The following is a 12,801-nucleotide window of genomic DNA, read 5'->3' on the forward strand; positions in this document are numbered from 1 at the left end:
GGCCCTGCCCATCTTCCCCGCGTGGGGAGAGTGCTCATATTTATGGGTTTCCGTGACGTTTTGCTGTGACTCATTTGGAGAGAACAATCACTTACTATGACTTCTGAAGCACTTACTACCCATCAGGTTCTGTGCTGAGTACTTGACATATATTATTCTTTCAATAAACACCGATCTTCTGATATAAAAGAAAAATAATTACAATACATAGGTGGGAAGAGAGGGCAATGTAGAAAATAACTTGGTAATGAGAGTGGAAATTGTTATATATTTCTCCCAGCAACTGGTGCATTCCCTCCTACTCCCAGTAAGTAGCCTGACACTAACTACCAAGCGGCAACAAGAAAATAGCTCAGAATAAAGGACAAATTAAATCAGTTCCAGGAACAATGATGACATTACCAATGTGCCCTTATTTTGACAGAACTGTACGAGTAACTTGCATCCAGGAATGTCCAAAATGAAAACTGCTTTTGTTTCAAACAAAATTGTATTTTGAGCTGGAAAGCCTTCTCATTAGCGCAGGAGAGGAGGCCTGGCTATGTCTGCACGGATTCCTTTCAGTCTCTGAGGCAAGGAACACGTGTCCAACCCGTCGGTGTGACAGGTACAGACATCTTACAGGCTCACAGCAAAAGGCTGACATTTAGGTAAATGGTCATGTGGCCTGGACCGATTTATCATTAAGTCAGTATCCAGGTATTAGCATTTAGCAGTTCACCTTCTTTAACTGACAGTACTTTCCGTATCTTTCTTAAGCTTTGCTAGCTTTTTAAAAAGGGCTTTGGGTCTCTAAAAAGCTGAAATCATAGGTATGATATTTCTGGTATCTTCACTTAAGAATTATTCTTAGTTACTGGTAACCAGGTATTGCTTTCTATGAGCGTGAATGTTTATTTTCAGGGTTGTTGTTTTTTTTCCCCCCACCCTTTCACTAGAATCAAGATTTAAATAAGCATTGCGAAACCTCTGTAGTACTTTCCACTCATTGTAAGAAAGCGCAGAAAATCAAAATGAAATTAATTTTATCTTAGCTTCACTACAAGTTGGCTAATTTCCATATGAATTTCTACACATACCGAGACAAAAAAATCTCAATCATTGGAGAACAAAGAGTCTACGGTGGAGTTCATGAGAGACTTCCTAAGTGTCTGTGTGACGGGAGAACGGGAGTAACAAATTGATTTCAGCAAAAGCAAATTTTGACATGTACACAAAACTCAGCCTCATCTTGCAGCAATGCAATAAATCATCTCCCTCACTGCACTTAACATATATGCACACCAATAATCGCAAGAAAATAAAGCGAGGTTGACAAGGAGTAGTGACTAGCTTGGGTCTCAAAAGAGGCAGTGCCTGTCCCACGCCTCCACTAAGCTGAATGACAGTTGCTTATTCACTGTGATCAGTGTGTTTGCTTTTGTTTTCACTGTCACCTGAGAAAAGCGACATATCTTCTAGAAAGAACTACCCAGTGCTCTCTCTATTATTAAAGCTTAATTGGGAGGATAACATCATAGGTCCTAATCAAAGTATCTGAAATCATTCTACATTCTCAATAACGTGCAGTGATACTTACACCCGATCCTTTTTTTCTCATACCTGGTGACATATCTCATGAACAATGACCATGGTGACATCCAGCAGATAAGAAAGAGATGACACACTGGGATCCAGCAGTATTCTCTGTTCCACAAAAACACTGAGTCCCCAGTTCTCCATAGCAGCATACGGATGCTTAGGCACAGCTAAAAGATCTAGAAATAGAATAAAACAATTCCAAAGGCTTTAACAAATACATCAGAATCTAAAGTCATAGCCTAAAAAAAGAAAAAAAGTCAAGAAATCCTAATTAGAAGGAATACTTGCTCTTTTTTAGTAATTTTTCCCCAAAAATTAAACTACCTGCCATTTCTACATGACAGCAGAAATATAGGCTGTCACCGTACACACAGGTCACGTCCATTCATCACAGTTCATTTTCAGACCCAGTGCAGGCAGAGGCTGGAAGTATCAGCACCATTATTGATGGGCCCATCCTGATAAGTTTCAAAAAGTCAAGGAAACCAGATGCAGCAGGAATCCACAGAGTCAGAAGACATAGTGCCTTCCACTGAAAATATATTCAGTTCAATGCAGTGAACGCTGTACTCTTACTTTTACCTTGATACTTTTCAAAAGAAAACATGCTCTATCAGGTTAAACATGTTATGTCATTTTTCTAAATTCTTATATTCTAATTTAGTTTCTGAGTTCTATTAAGAATAAAAAATGTTACATACAAATATAGGGAAAACTATGATAATGAATGTAATGGCAAAAGGACAGTTGAGGGAACATGCAAGTTTGGGTTTTGTCCTGCCTCCACCATATAGAGAGGACACACTGGTAAATTGCTTACTTTCCTGAGACCACAATTCCTTCACCTATAAAACAAAGTTATTGGCTTTCATTATCTTGAAAATCTCTTCCAACTCCAAAAATCTATGATTAGATGATTCTGAGATTTATGCTTATTTTTAGCGGTTATGGAGGTATTATAAACTTCTGGTTAGGGTGATGATAAGTTCATGTTTTGATGTATTCCCTCCACTCCAAACACATAGTGATGACACATAAAATATTAAATGGGAAAACTAAAAAAAATATCTGCAGGCTTGAAAATGAACCTCTCCATGGACTAAAAATGGTACAAAAATGCAAAGCAGTGATTGGGTCGGAAGCCCTATGCCTGCTGAGTTCTGGCTCCAGGAGCAGGCAGAGGCAGCTGGGAATTGGTTCCAGCAGGATGTGTCTCAGCCAAAGAGATGTGAGCCTAGTGCTTGATGCCAGAGGTTGAAGTAGGAGATGCAGGCTCATGAGGAGAACTGCAAATAGCGGGTGCTCGCTGTTTCCTGAGGAAGGGAGCAACTGGAAAGTAAGAATTCAAAGACAGCCTGGCTCAGCACCTTGCTCTTAATCACAATGACATAAAGTTTATAGTTTCTGACCCAGAAGTTACACTTCCCAATAAAAACAAATCCCCTCTCTCTCTCCCCCCTTCCCTCTCTCTTTTTCTCATCTCTCACATGCTCTTAGCTCTTGACATGCTTGGCTCATAGCTCACACGTGGCTTTCTGGCATTGTTCCATGTGGCCCATAGCCATGTGGACTCCACATACAATGGAGCAATGGACTGAAACCAGCCTGATGCTGAACTGGACCAGCTCCAACATGGAAAGGAAACTCTGGGCACTGGCTTTGATTCTAGCTCTGCTAAAGCCCCAGCTACACTTCTAGGACTGGACTAAGGGAATCGGGACTTTGGAAACCCAGGGATATAATTTCACAAAAATGAAGCTTTCTACCACATCTCATCTTACTGTGGGGGCCTCTGGAAATGCTTACTCCAGCGGTACCCCAAGAACATCACTCCCATTCGCAACAGCAACGGGGAAAGATGAGGCATGTTTTTCACACCTAGAGCAGAAGGGTAGCCAATCATGCCTATGTAATGAAGCCTCCAAAAGACCAAAATATAGCCAAAACCGGTTTGGCTCAATGGATAGAGCGTCGGAATGGGGACTGAAAGGTCCCAGGTTCGATTCCGGTCAGGGGCATGTGCCTTGGTTGCGGGCACATCCCCGGTAGGGGGTGTGCAGGAGGCAGCTGATTGATGATTCTCTCTCATCAGTGTTTCTAACTCTCTATCCCTCTTCATTCCTCTCTATAAAAAAAATCAATAAAATATATATATTTAAAAACCAAAAGAAAAAATTCAGAGAGATTCGGGGGGGGGGGGGTTTGAGGGTGGGGGGTAAACCTGGAGATGTGAGGAGGTGGGGCCTGCACAGGGTATGGAAGCTTGGTGCCTTTCCTCATGCCTTGCCCTATTCCTCTCCTCTATCTGGCTGTTGCTGAGTTATATCCTTTTATAATAAGCTGGGAACCTAGTAAGTTAAATGTTTCTCTGAATCCCATGAGCCACCTAGCACTGTATTTATTTATTTATACAAGTATATACTGAGTAGACAGAGGCACTGTATGTATTTATTTATACAAGTATATACTGAGCATCTCTTTTGCTCAATATAACCATTGCTCTCTACTTCAAACACCTTGCCCCATTCTCTCATGGCACTTATACTCATACGTGGGTGTGTATAGGACAAGGAGGTCAGTTAACAAGTAATAAAGTGAAAGAAATTTAGTAAATGATAAATGCTACAAAGAAAACATAATAGAGTAAGACAACAATTGACAGGTTGGGTAAGAGGGGTATAGCATGATCAAGAAAGGGAATTACATTTCATCAGAGATGTGGCTAATGGTAGAAGCCAGCTGTTTGAAGATCTGGAGAAGTGTGGTCTAGGAGGGGACAGCAAATGCAAAGGCCCTAAGGTGGAGACAAGGACCACAAAGAAGATCCTTGTGGCTGATGCATATGATGGAGAAGAACGTAGGTCCGAGAATTAGCACAAACTGCAAGTGCACAGCAGATATTCTTCCACAAGATGTTAAGTGGAAATCTCTCCTAAATATGAGCAAACTGGGCGACAGAACAACATTGTGTCAACTCTGCCGGCCACCAGCAGATGGCAACAGCAGTAGCATATCTGGTGTCATTTCCTTGCAGGAACTTGTGAATTTGGGAACAATCCTTCAGAGCCAAGCATGTGGCAGGACAGAGGCACCTCTGTGTGCTGGAGTTCTCCAGAGCCCAGGGAAGCCAGGTCCAAGGCTGAGTGAGCCAATCCAGCCACACTCTGGGATTTGGACTGGCTCAAATGGCACAAAGAGAAGACTCCAGACATGGGCCCGATGCAGAGCCTGGGAGTGTGGAATAAAGAAGAAAGTACACTTAGGGAGCAATCATCAGATAGCAAAAGCCCGATCAGCATGCCTATAAGCAGGGTGTGGTGAGGGGCCAGTTGAAGGTTGGTGACAAAAATATCAGGCAGTGGTGACCTAAGCAGGCAGCTGGCTTCCAGAGGTCTGGGGACATGGAAGCCAGGTGTGGGTAACATGACAAGAACTTCTAAGCAAATAGTTATATTCAGATAAAGCAAGTGAGGGGGAGTTGAAGGACTGGGTAGAAAAGGTGAAGGGATTAAAAAGTACAAATTAGCAGTTAAAAATTAGCAGGGATGTAAAGAACACCACAGGAAACATAGTCTGTAGTGTTGTGATGACTAAGTATGGGACCAGGGTGGGTGCTGGAAATATCAGAGGGATCACTTTGTAAAGTATATGATTGTCTAACCACTCTGCTTTTCACCTGCAACTAATATAAAATCATATTTAATGTAAACTGTAATTGGGGGAAAAAAGGAAGACAAAAGATAAAGAGTTTAAGAACAGAGCAAAACACCAAGAGATCAGTAGGAGGAGGCAGCTTCTCAGACACAGACAAGCATTAAAGTTGGTACATGGAACACAGCAGCAGGGGGGCGGGGGGGGGGACTAAAAACAAATTTAGATTATGCTACTAGGCACTTCATAACTTTTTCACAAAGCACTGAAGAAACTTGGATTTGTTCTAACCGCTAGTAAGAGATATTTTAACTGTGCCTCTCCACACCTTCATAACTGAAGAAATATGATAGAATTATATCTTAAGAATACCTGCACGAAGCATATATCCTTATAAAGACACCAACACAATATTCATAACAAGTTTACTTCCAAGAGCCAAAAACAAGAAATAAATCAAATGTTCATCAACAGGCAAATGGATGAAGGGTGGTATATCCATACAACAAAATACTATTCAGCAATAAAAGGAAATGAACTGTTGATACATGGAACGCCATGGGAGAACCGGAAAAGTTGCATGAGTGAAAAGGAAGAAAAAATACACATGCTGTATGATTCATGCCGTTCCTGTAGTTCTAGAAAAATGCAGGCTAATCTATACTGTCAACAAGCAGGTAGTGGATGCCTGCAGGCAAAGATGAAAGGGTTGAAAAGACAAGACAGCAACAGGAAACTTTTGAGGGTGATGGATATGCTCACCACACACCGATTTCATGGGGCACACACCTCTCACCACCAAACTGCACAATTTAAATATGTGCAGTGTACTGCATGTCACTGTATTTCAATGAAACTAATTTTAAAAAGACCTTCAATCATCGCAGTATTCTTTTGCTTAACTTTAAAGAAGATCTGATTTATTCACAATGAATTAAATTATTTTAATCTTTGCAAAATAAATTTGTCATGAGGCTATACCCATTAAAATGTGCAACCATAGCTTTCATATGCCCTGAAAACAGAGGTAAGAAAACTCCCATGTTTCAGAATCTAATTTACTTGGAAATTCAAAGAAAATCGTGGATAAAATTAGGCATCGTAGTTTGCTTCCAATTAATTACTGCAGTCCTAAAAACTGCAGGCAGATAGCAAATATTCATATAATACTAGTGAATGCGGTTACATAAATTAACATAAAATCTAACTTTCTCTATTTGCTTTTTTCCATGCACTATAATTTGCTCTCTATCTTTAACCTTGTGTTAAAACAGTTCTCTAAGATCACAGTACCTCATGGAGACATTTCTCTGTTCTTATTTTTTTTTATTATACTGCTGACAATTGCCATATTTTGATCAGGGGTTATTATAACAGGGCATCCATTTCTCCATCTACATTTTAGATCAGCTTTGTTTGTTGTTGTCTCATTTTCTTAAATTTTTTATTTTATTATTATTATTATTATTATTATTATTATTATTTACTTTTTCATCATCTGACTTTTGAAAATCAAAGTTTCCAGGATTGCCAACTCTGGGTTTTTTGCTTCTTTGGTTTTTTTGTTTGTTTTGTTTTCTTTTTTACTCATTCCTCTGGTTTTCTTTGAGCGTTCTCACCCACTTCAATGTCACCTGTCCCTGCCCCCATGCCCAGACAGCTCTCTTGGACTCTAGAGGAAAATGCTGAAGCACCTTTGTGGTGGACTGGACTTGATAGGCCTCTCTGTACTGTTCCTCTGCGATCGCCCCCTTCCCTTTCATCTGGCTGAAACCTTCAGGAAGCCTTGCAGCCTCCTCTTTTGCACTCTGGCGGAAATCAGTCGCCATGAAAAATGTCCAATTAGCCTGACAACGCCATGCTAAGAGGGATGCTGAAACCACTGGAAAGGTCCAGAGAATCACCACACGAGGCTTCACAGTACACACAGGCAGAAAGCCGGTCTCCAGCATTAGTGGCAGTGTTCTGATGTATAAATTTGGAAACTGGAAATATACACTAATATAGTCCACATTATTAAGTAACCACTGGGGGAGGAGGGAGGAGCATGTGCAATATCAGGCCTCTCCTCTGCCACAGTCACATTCTGAGCTCACAGATCATCCTAATGTGTCATGCAGAATAAGATTCATCACTCCAGCTGTGAGCTCATGCACGCCCCGGCTCCAGTATGCGAATCTGGTACCCTCCAACTCAGATGTTCTCTGCCACGTCATCAAGCTCACACTCTATGCTCTGGGAGTGGCAGACATAGAGAAGATACATGTGAAACATGGCCTCAGCTACTTGTCACTTGTCCTGCTTTCTCTTGACACTCCCTTTTCCCTAAGACAGACACCCTGGGGTCATGGCTTTCCTCCCCAATATGTCTTCAGCAGCCAATGTTTGCCTTCAAGCTATCCACGCCCCAAACTGTCAATTGCTTTTGAATTTGCCATCTGTTTATCTAAATGTTTTGAGACTACTAAGAGAGTCCCTGCTAAGGTCAGAAACCCAATGCCCCAGACTTCACCCTTGAGCCTGAAAAAGGACGTAAGTTCCTGGAAGACAAGAAGCTGAACACTGAGAAAGTATTACCCCGGAGACTCAGGCAGAAAACAGAGCTGCTGCCAAGCCCCGAGTCCTTGGAAAGCAACCCTGCTCCCTGGTGAGGGTGAGATTTTCTGCTCAGAAAAGCTAAAGTGCCATAGATGAATAATGCCAGCAGTTCTGTTCTCACAAGAGGAAAAAGCCATGAGGCTTTCTCATGGGAATAACAGACTTCTTATTTTCCTGTATAGGTAGTATATTTCATTCATTCATTCTTTCACTCTCTCATTCACAAAGTTTGTTGAGTCTTTACTCAGAGGAGACTGATAAGGACTCTGCTGTCATGGAGCTTGCATTCCAGCTTTTGGGGGCGGAGAGAAGATGGGCAGGGTAGGGAGCTAAACCACACCCAGATAAATAAATAATCAACATTATATGAGATTGCCATTGGGATGTGATGGAAATAGCACAGGTGTATGTAAAGTGTAATGGGGTTGGCATGAGCACAGTTCAAACGAAGTGACCTGGAAAAACCTCTTAGAACATCTAAACTGAAACACCTGCTCAACCGAGCTGCAGCTCCAAGGCAGGTCACTATTTATCTCAATGGCAGCATTTCCAGTGCCGAGGGCAGGACCAAGCATATGGCTGATTCAAAAATCAGTTGCAAAATAAACGAATAGTTTTGCCTTGTGATGACAAGTCATGCTGAACAGCGCTCACTAGTTGTGCTTGGTATTACAAACCAAACAGATGAGCAGCCAATACCAATACTCTTCCAAGAAAAAGTATTAAATTCTTCAGTCTGGTCACCATTCCCACAGTTTTACTCTCTGCCATGGGAAGTGCTCTGGTGCTACTCTAAGTCACTCCCCCATCCTCTTGCTGAATATCCCTCTCTCCAAATCCACAGGCACATTCTCAACCCTTTGCTCTGGTCCCTCGCGGCCAAGTCCATCTTACTCTCAGATTCCTAGGCTTTTGACCTGCCTCTGACTTCTGTTTCCTGCCTCACTTCACCCTTTAGGTCTCACCCTCCACACTGTCTTCCACGCTGTACCCTCACAGCATCTCAATGACGATCCCAGTCATCTTCCCAGCACGGCTGGCCAGGCCTGCTTGGCAGAGGGCAGAGGGCAGAACAGTGAAAAGGTGCAGCTTGGAAGTCCACACTCTGGCGTACAAACCCAGGTCTCACGCTTATGGGCTGTGGGACTTTGAAGAAAGCCCCAGTCTCAGCTTCCACTTCCCATTGATAAGTGGGGATATTAATGACACCTCCGCTGAAGGTTGTCGTGAAGATAAAATGAGATGGTTCATGCTAGGCACTCAGTTCTAAGCACAAGACATGCTAAATCAATGCTATCACTATTTGGGATCTCTCCAGGTCATCCCCACCTTGGGGAGTCCAATGCATCACCGGCCTTACCTTGGGAGAGGAGGAGTCTTGTCCTTGAACAAAGATGAAGTGTTGGTTGAGTGTGCTGTGTGCTAGCTTAGGCACTTTGGTTTTTGAATTAACATTTTATTTTATGACATGATGCAACAGAGAACCTACTAAGAATGATAATATAGAGAAAGAGAAAACCTCATAGTACATGTCTATATTATCATTCAGGGATGCTAAATAAATTTTAAAGGAAAGGTACAGCAGGTAAAAAAAATGATAATAAGTTGCCTTTTCATTATGCCCTGTCTGTCACTTGCTCAAGATGCTATTTACATATACATTTATGCTTAAATATAAAAAAATAAGAAATAAAACTTCTTGTTTGAACAGTTACCATATGTAGCTAGTCAAAATACAAATTGTATTTGAAATAGCAGCATTAATGAGATAAAATTCATAGAAGTCAGACATTTTTGGTATTTATTAACATGAGAACAACAAACTATTTTTTTTTCCTTTCCATGAATCCTCAGAATTTTTTTTTATTCACAGATTAGTTTCTAACTGGCTGTTTTTAAGTTTATCTGAAAGAGGAGTCCCTGGATGCACTTCTACCGAATTTAAAAATGAACCAGTCCTACAGTGTTTTAAAACAAAACACACTTTTCTCCTGATATATTTTCTACTTGGGCATTTTTCCTTCAGAAAATACTAGTTTCAGCTACATATTATGTTCTATAACAGAATTTTCATCAGTTCTACTTACATTCACAAGCCTAGCATTTAACTCTCCAAACTCCGAGCATTCTGGATTAGCACTAGATCATAATACTGTCGAACGGGCTTACTGTTTCTGCTGATCTTTCTGCCACACACTCAACACCTACTGATTACTGTCCATTGCAAAGGAGGAGCATTTTCATGTGTTGTCTAATTTATTTTTTACCTGAAAAAGAATTTCTATGCCAAAGGACTTATCCCATACACACAAGGAATATTTGTCATTTCCTCACCCATTTAGTTTTTTTTAATTACCTCTACTTTAATTTTCGTCATCCTATTTTGCAGCTTCTTCCTTTCAAAACTCATGTTCTTTGCCTTAATGGACATGATTAGGCATAGACATAGAAACCACACTAATTGACCCCTGTCCCCATCATTCAGTGACAGGTCAATTTGACTGATGCTTGTTATAGAACAATGGCTTGCGAGAATGCTGGTTGAAAGTAAAGGCTCCTCTCTATTGAGGTTTCATTCATGATATATTTTATGCATTCCTGAAATACTTATTCATTACCTAATATAGGCCAGTCTGATCTGAGCACTGGATATATAAACCTTGAACGATAAAGATACAGTCCCATTAAACTCTCCTGGAGCTTAAAAACTAATGGGGGATACACACAAGTTAAAAAGTATATATATTATCGGCACACATGAAGGGAACTGCAGAATAGTGAAGGTGCTATGATGAGGGCATAGTAGAACGGGTGCAGCACAGAGCAGACATTATGAACGTGGGATCTGAAGCCGGGCAGCCTCATTCAAAACTCAATTCTGCTACTTAATGAAGCACATTACTTACCATTTATGCACCTCATTTTCCTTTCCTGTAAGATGAAGATGATTATAATTGCAACTATTTCATAGGGTTACTACCAGGGCTATTATTGAAAACACAATTCTCAAGGGTGCCTCCCGTTTGCTTTTTGCTCCAAACTATCTTCTTAAGGATATCTATATGGCAAAAATAGTGATAGTATCCTCTCCAATGCAAAGGACAGTCATACATACCATCCTGTCTAATAAAGAGAGAATATGCTAATTGACCATCATGCCCTCACAAATATGGCAGCACCCACAGCCAGTCAGGAGGGAATATGCTAATTAACTGTTATGCCCTCAAAGATGGCAGTGCCCACAGCCACAAGATAGCAGCGCCCAGTCTTCCCAGCCCCATCAGGGCAGCAGGCACATGGCATGGCCAGGCCTGCCCCCAGATGGGTCTGGCCACTCAGTGTACCTGCCTCCAGAGTCCCCCTAACCCCTTTAGTCCCCCAGCAACCCAGGGCCTCCTGAGGCTCAGGTAACCAGGGCTGGCCAAGGCTTGTGCTGCCAGCAGTGGCAGCAGCAGAGGTGTGATGGGATATTGCCTTCCCCGGTTGCCTGGTCTCCTCCCGTCCCTGAGGGCTCCCAGACTGTGAGAGGAAGCAGGCCAGGCTAAGGGACCCCATCTTCCAGTGCATGAATATTCATGCACCGGGCCTCTAATCATTTATAAAAGAATTAGATGTCCCAGGCTCAGGGTTCCTCATCTGTGATATAATCTATTGCATATGCAGGTTATCACCTGGATGTCTACATTGCTGCTGGAAATAGGATCCCAGGAAACTGGCACATAAAAAAAATGCTGATACTCCGGCTAATGCTATAGCTAGGGAAATACAGATTTTTGTCTCTAATTCAGGAGTTGCATGTCTCCTGGGAACATTCAAGAAACAATGATAGGTAGACTTGTCAAGCTTGCAAATAGGGTGAAGTAAAACCTCACACCCTTCACAGTTCTTGACAAATGTGTGAGTTAATATATGTGAGGTGCTTAGAACAGCAAGCAAGCGGTTAGTTCTCAATAGCTGTTAGCTTATGCAACAAACAGAAAACATGTCCATCCAAAGACACCCATGCCTCATTCCCAGAACCTGTTAGGTTACTGAGCAAAAGGACTTAAGGTCACACATGGAATTAAGGCTGCTAATCAGTTGACCTTAACATGGAAGTGTCCTGGATTATCCAGGTGGAGTCAACATAATCACAAGGGTCCTAAAAGAGGAAAGAAGGGGGCAAAAGAGTCAGTGTCAGAGTGATGCAATGTGATATGTACTCTAGAGGCCATTGCTGGCCTAGAAGACATGGGAGCAGGTGCCCAGGAATGTAGTTAGCCTCTAGAAATTGGAAAGCCAAAAAATGCATGAATGTTCTCCTAAAGCTCATAGCAAAAGCAGCGTCAAAGGGCCAACCCTTAGAACTGTAAGATAGTACATTGGTGTTATTTTAAGCCACAATGGCTCTGGTAATTTGTTACACCATCAATCAGAAACTAATAGACTATCATTATGATCATCAGCATCGTTACCTTTATCACTAATACTTTATTAATAAATATGTCATATTACTATACTATATTACTGTAATATATTACTATAGATGTTATATTACTATAAATACTATATTAATGTGTAATATGTATTAATATGTGTAGCAAATTACTATATTTAATGCTATAATATATTGCTATTATTTTATTATATTTTCATTATTGTTATATAAGACAATTTTAACACAAGAATGTGAAAAGGCTTCCTGGAGTAATTTGATTGTGACATCTGTCAGGTGCATAGGAGTTAGCTGGAGAAAAAGTATATTTCAGGCAAGGGTATGTGCAAATAAGTACGAGAGAGCATGGCACTTTCAGTAAACAAAAACTGGATCAGTTGTTTGAAGCATCATCCCGTACACCAAAAAGTTTGTGGGCTCCATCCCCAATCACAGTGCCTACAAGAGGAAAACAACCTCTCTCTCTCTCTCTCTCTTCTCTCTCTCTCTCTCTCTCTCTCTCTCTCTCTCTCTCTCTCTCTCTCTCTCTCTCTTCT

The 12,801-nt window shown here is 41.3% G+C and overlaps 1 protein-coding gene across 3 annotated transcripts in view; it reads right to left on the reverse strand.

Moving 5' to 3' along the window:
- TRHDE (thyrotropin releasing hormone degrading enzyme) overlaps window positions 1–12,801 on the reverse strand; it is a 363,581-nt gene that overhangs the window by 175,496 nt on the left and 175,284 nt on the right. For all 3 annotated transcript variants that reach the window (XM_084878863.1, XM_084878865.1, XM_084878864.1), the window contains exon 4: window positions 1,603–1,757. In XM_084878863.1, the coding sequence (XP_084734989.1) occupies window positions 1,603–1,757 (155 nt within the window). The remainder of the gene's footprint in view (window positions 1–1,602; window positions 1,758–12,801) is intronic.

The sequence above is a fragment of the Pipistrellus hanaki genome (assembly GCF_964339955.1).
Source record: "Pipistrellus hanaki genome assembly, chromosome: 3".
Lineage (NCBI taxonomy): Eukaryota > Metazoa > Chordata > Mammalia > Chiroptera > Vespertilionidae > Pipistrellus > Pipistrellus hanaki.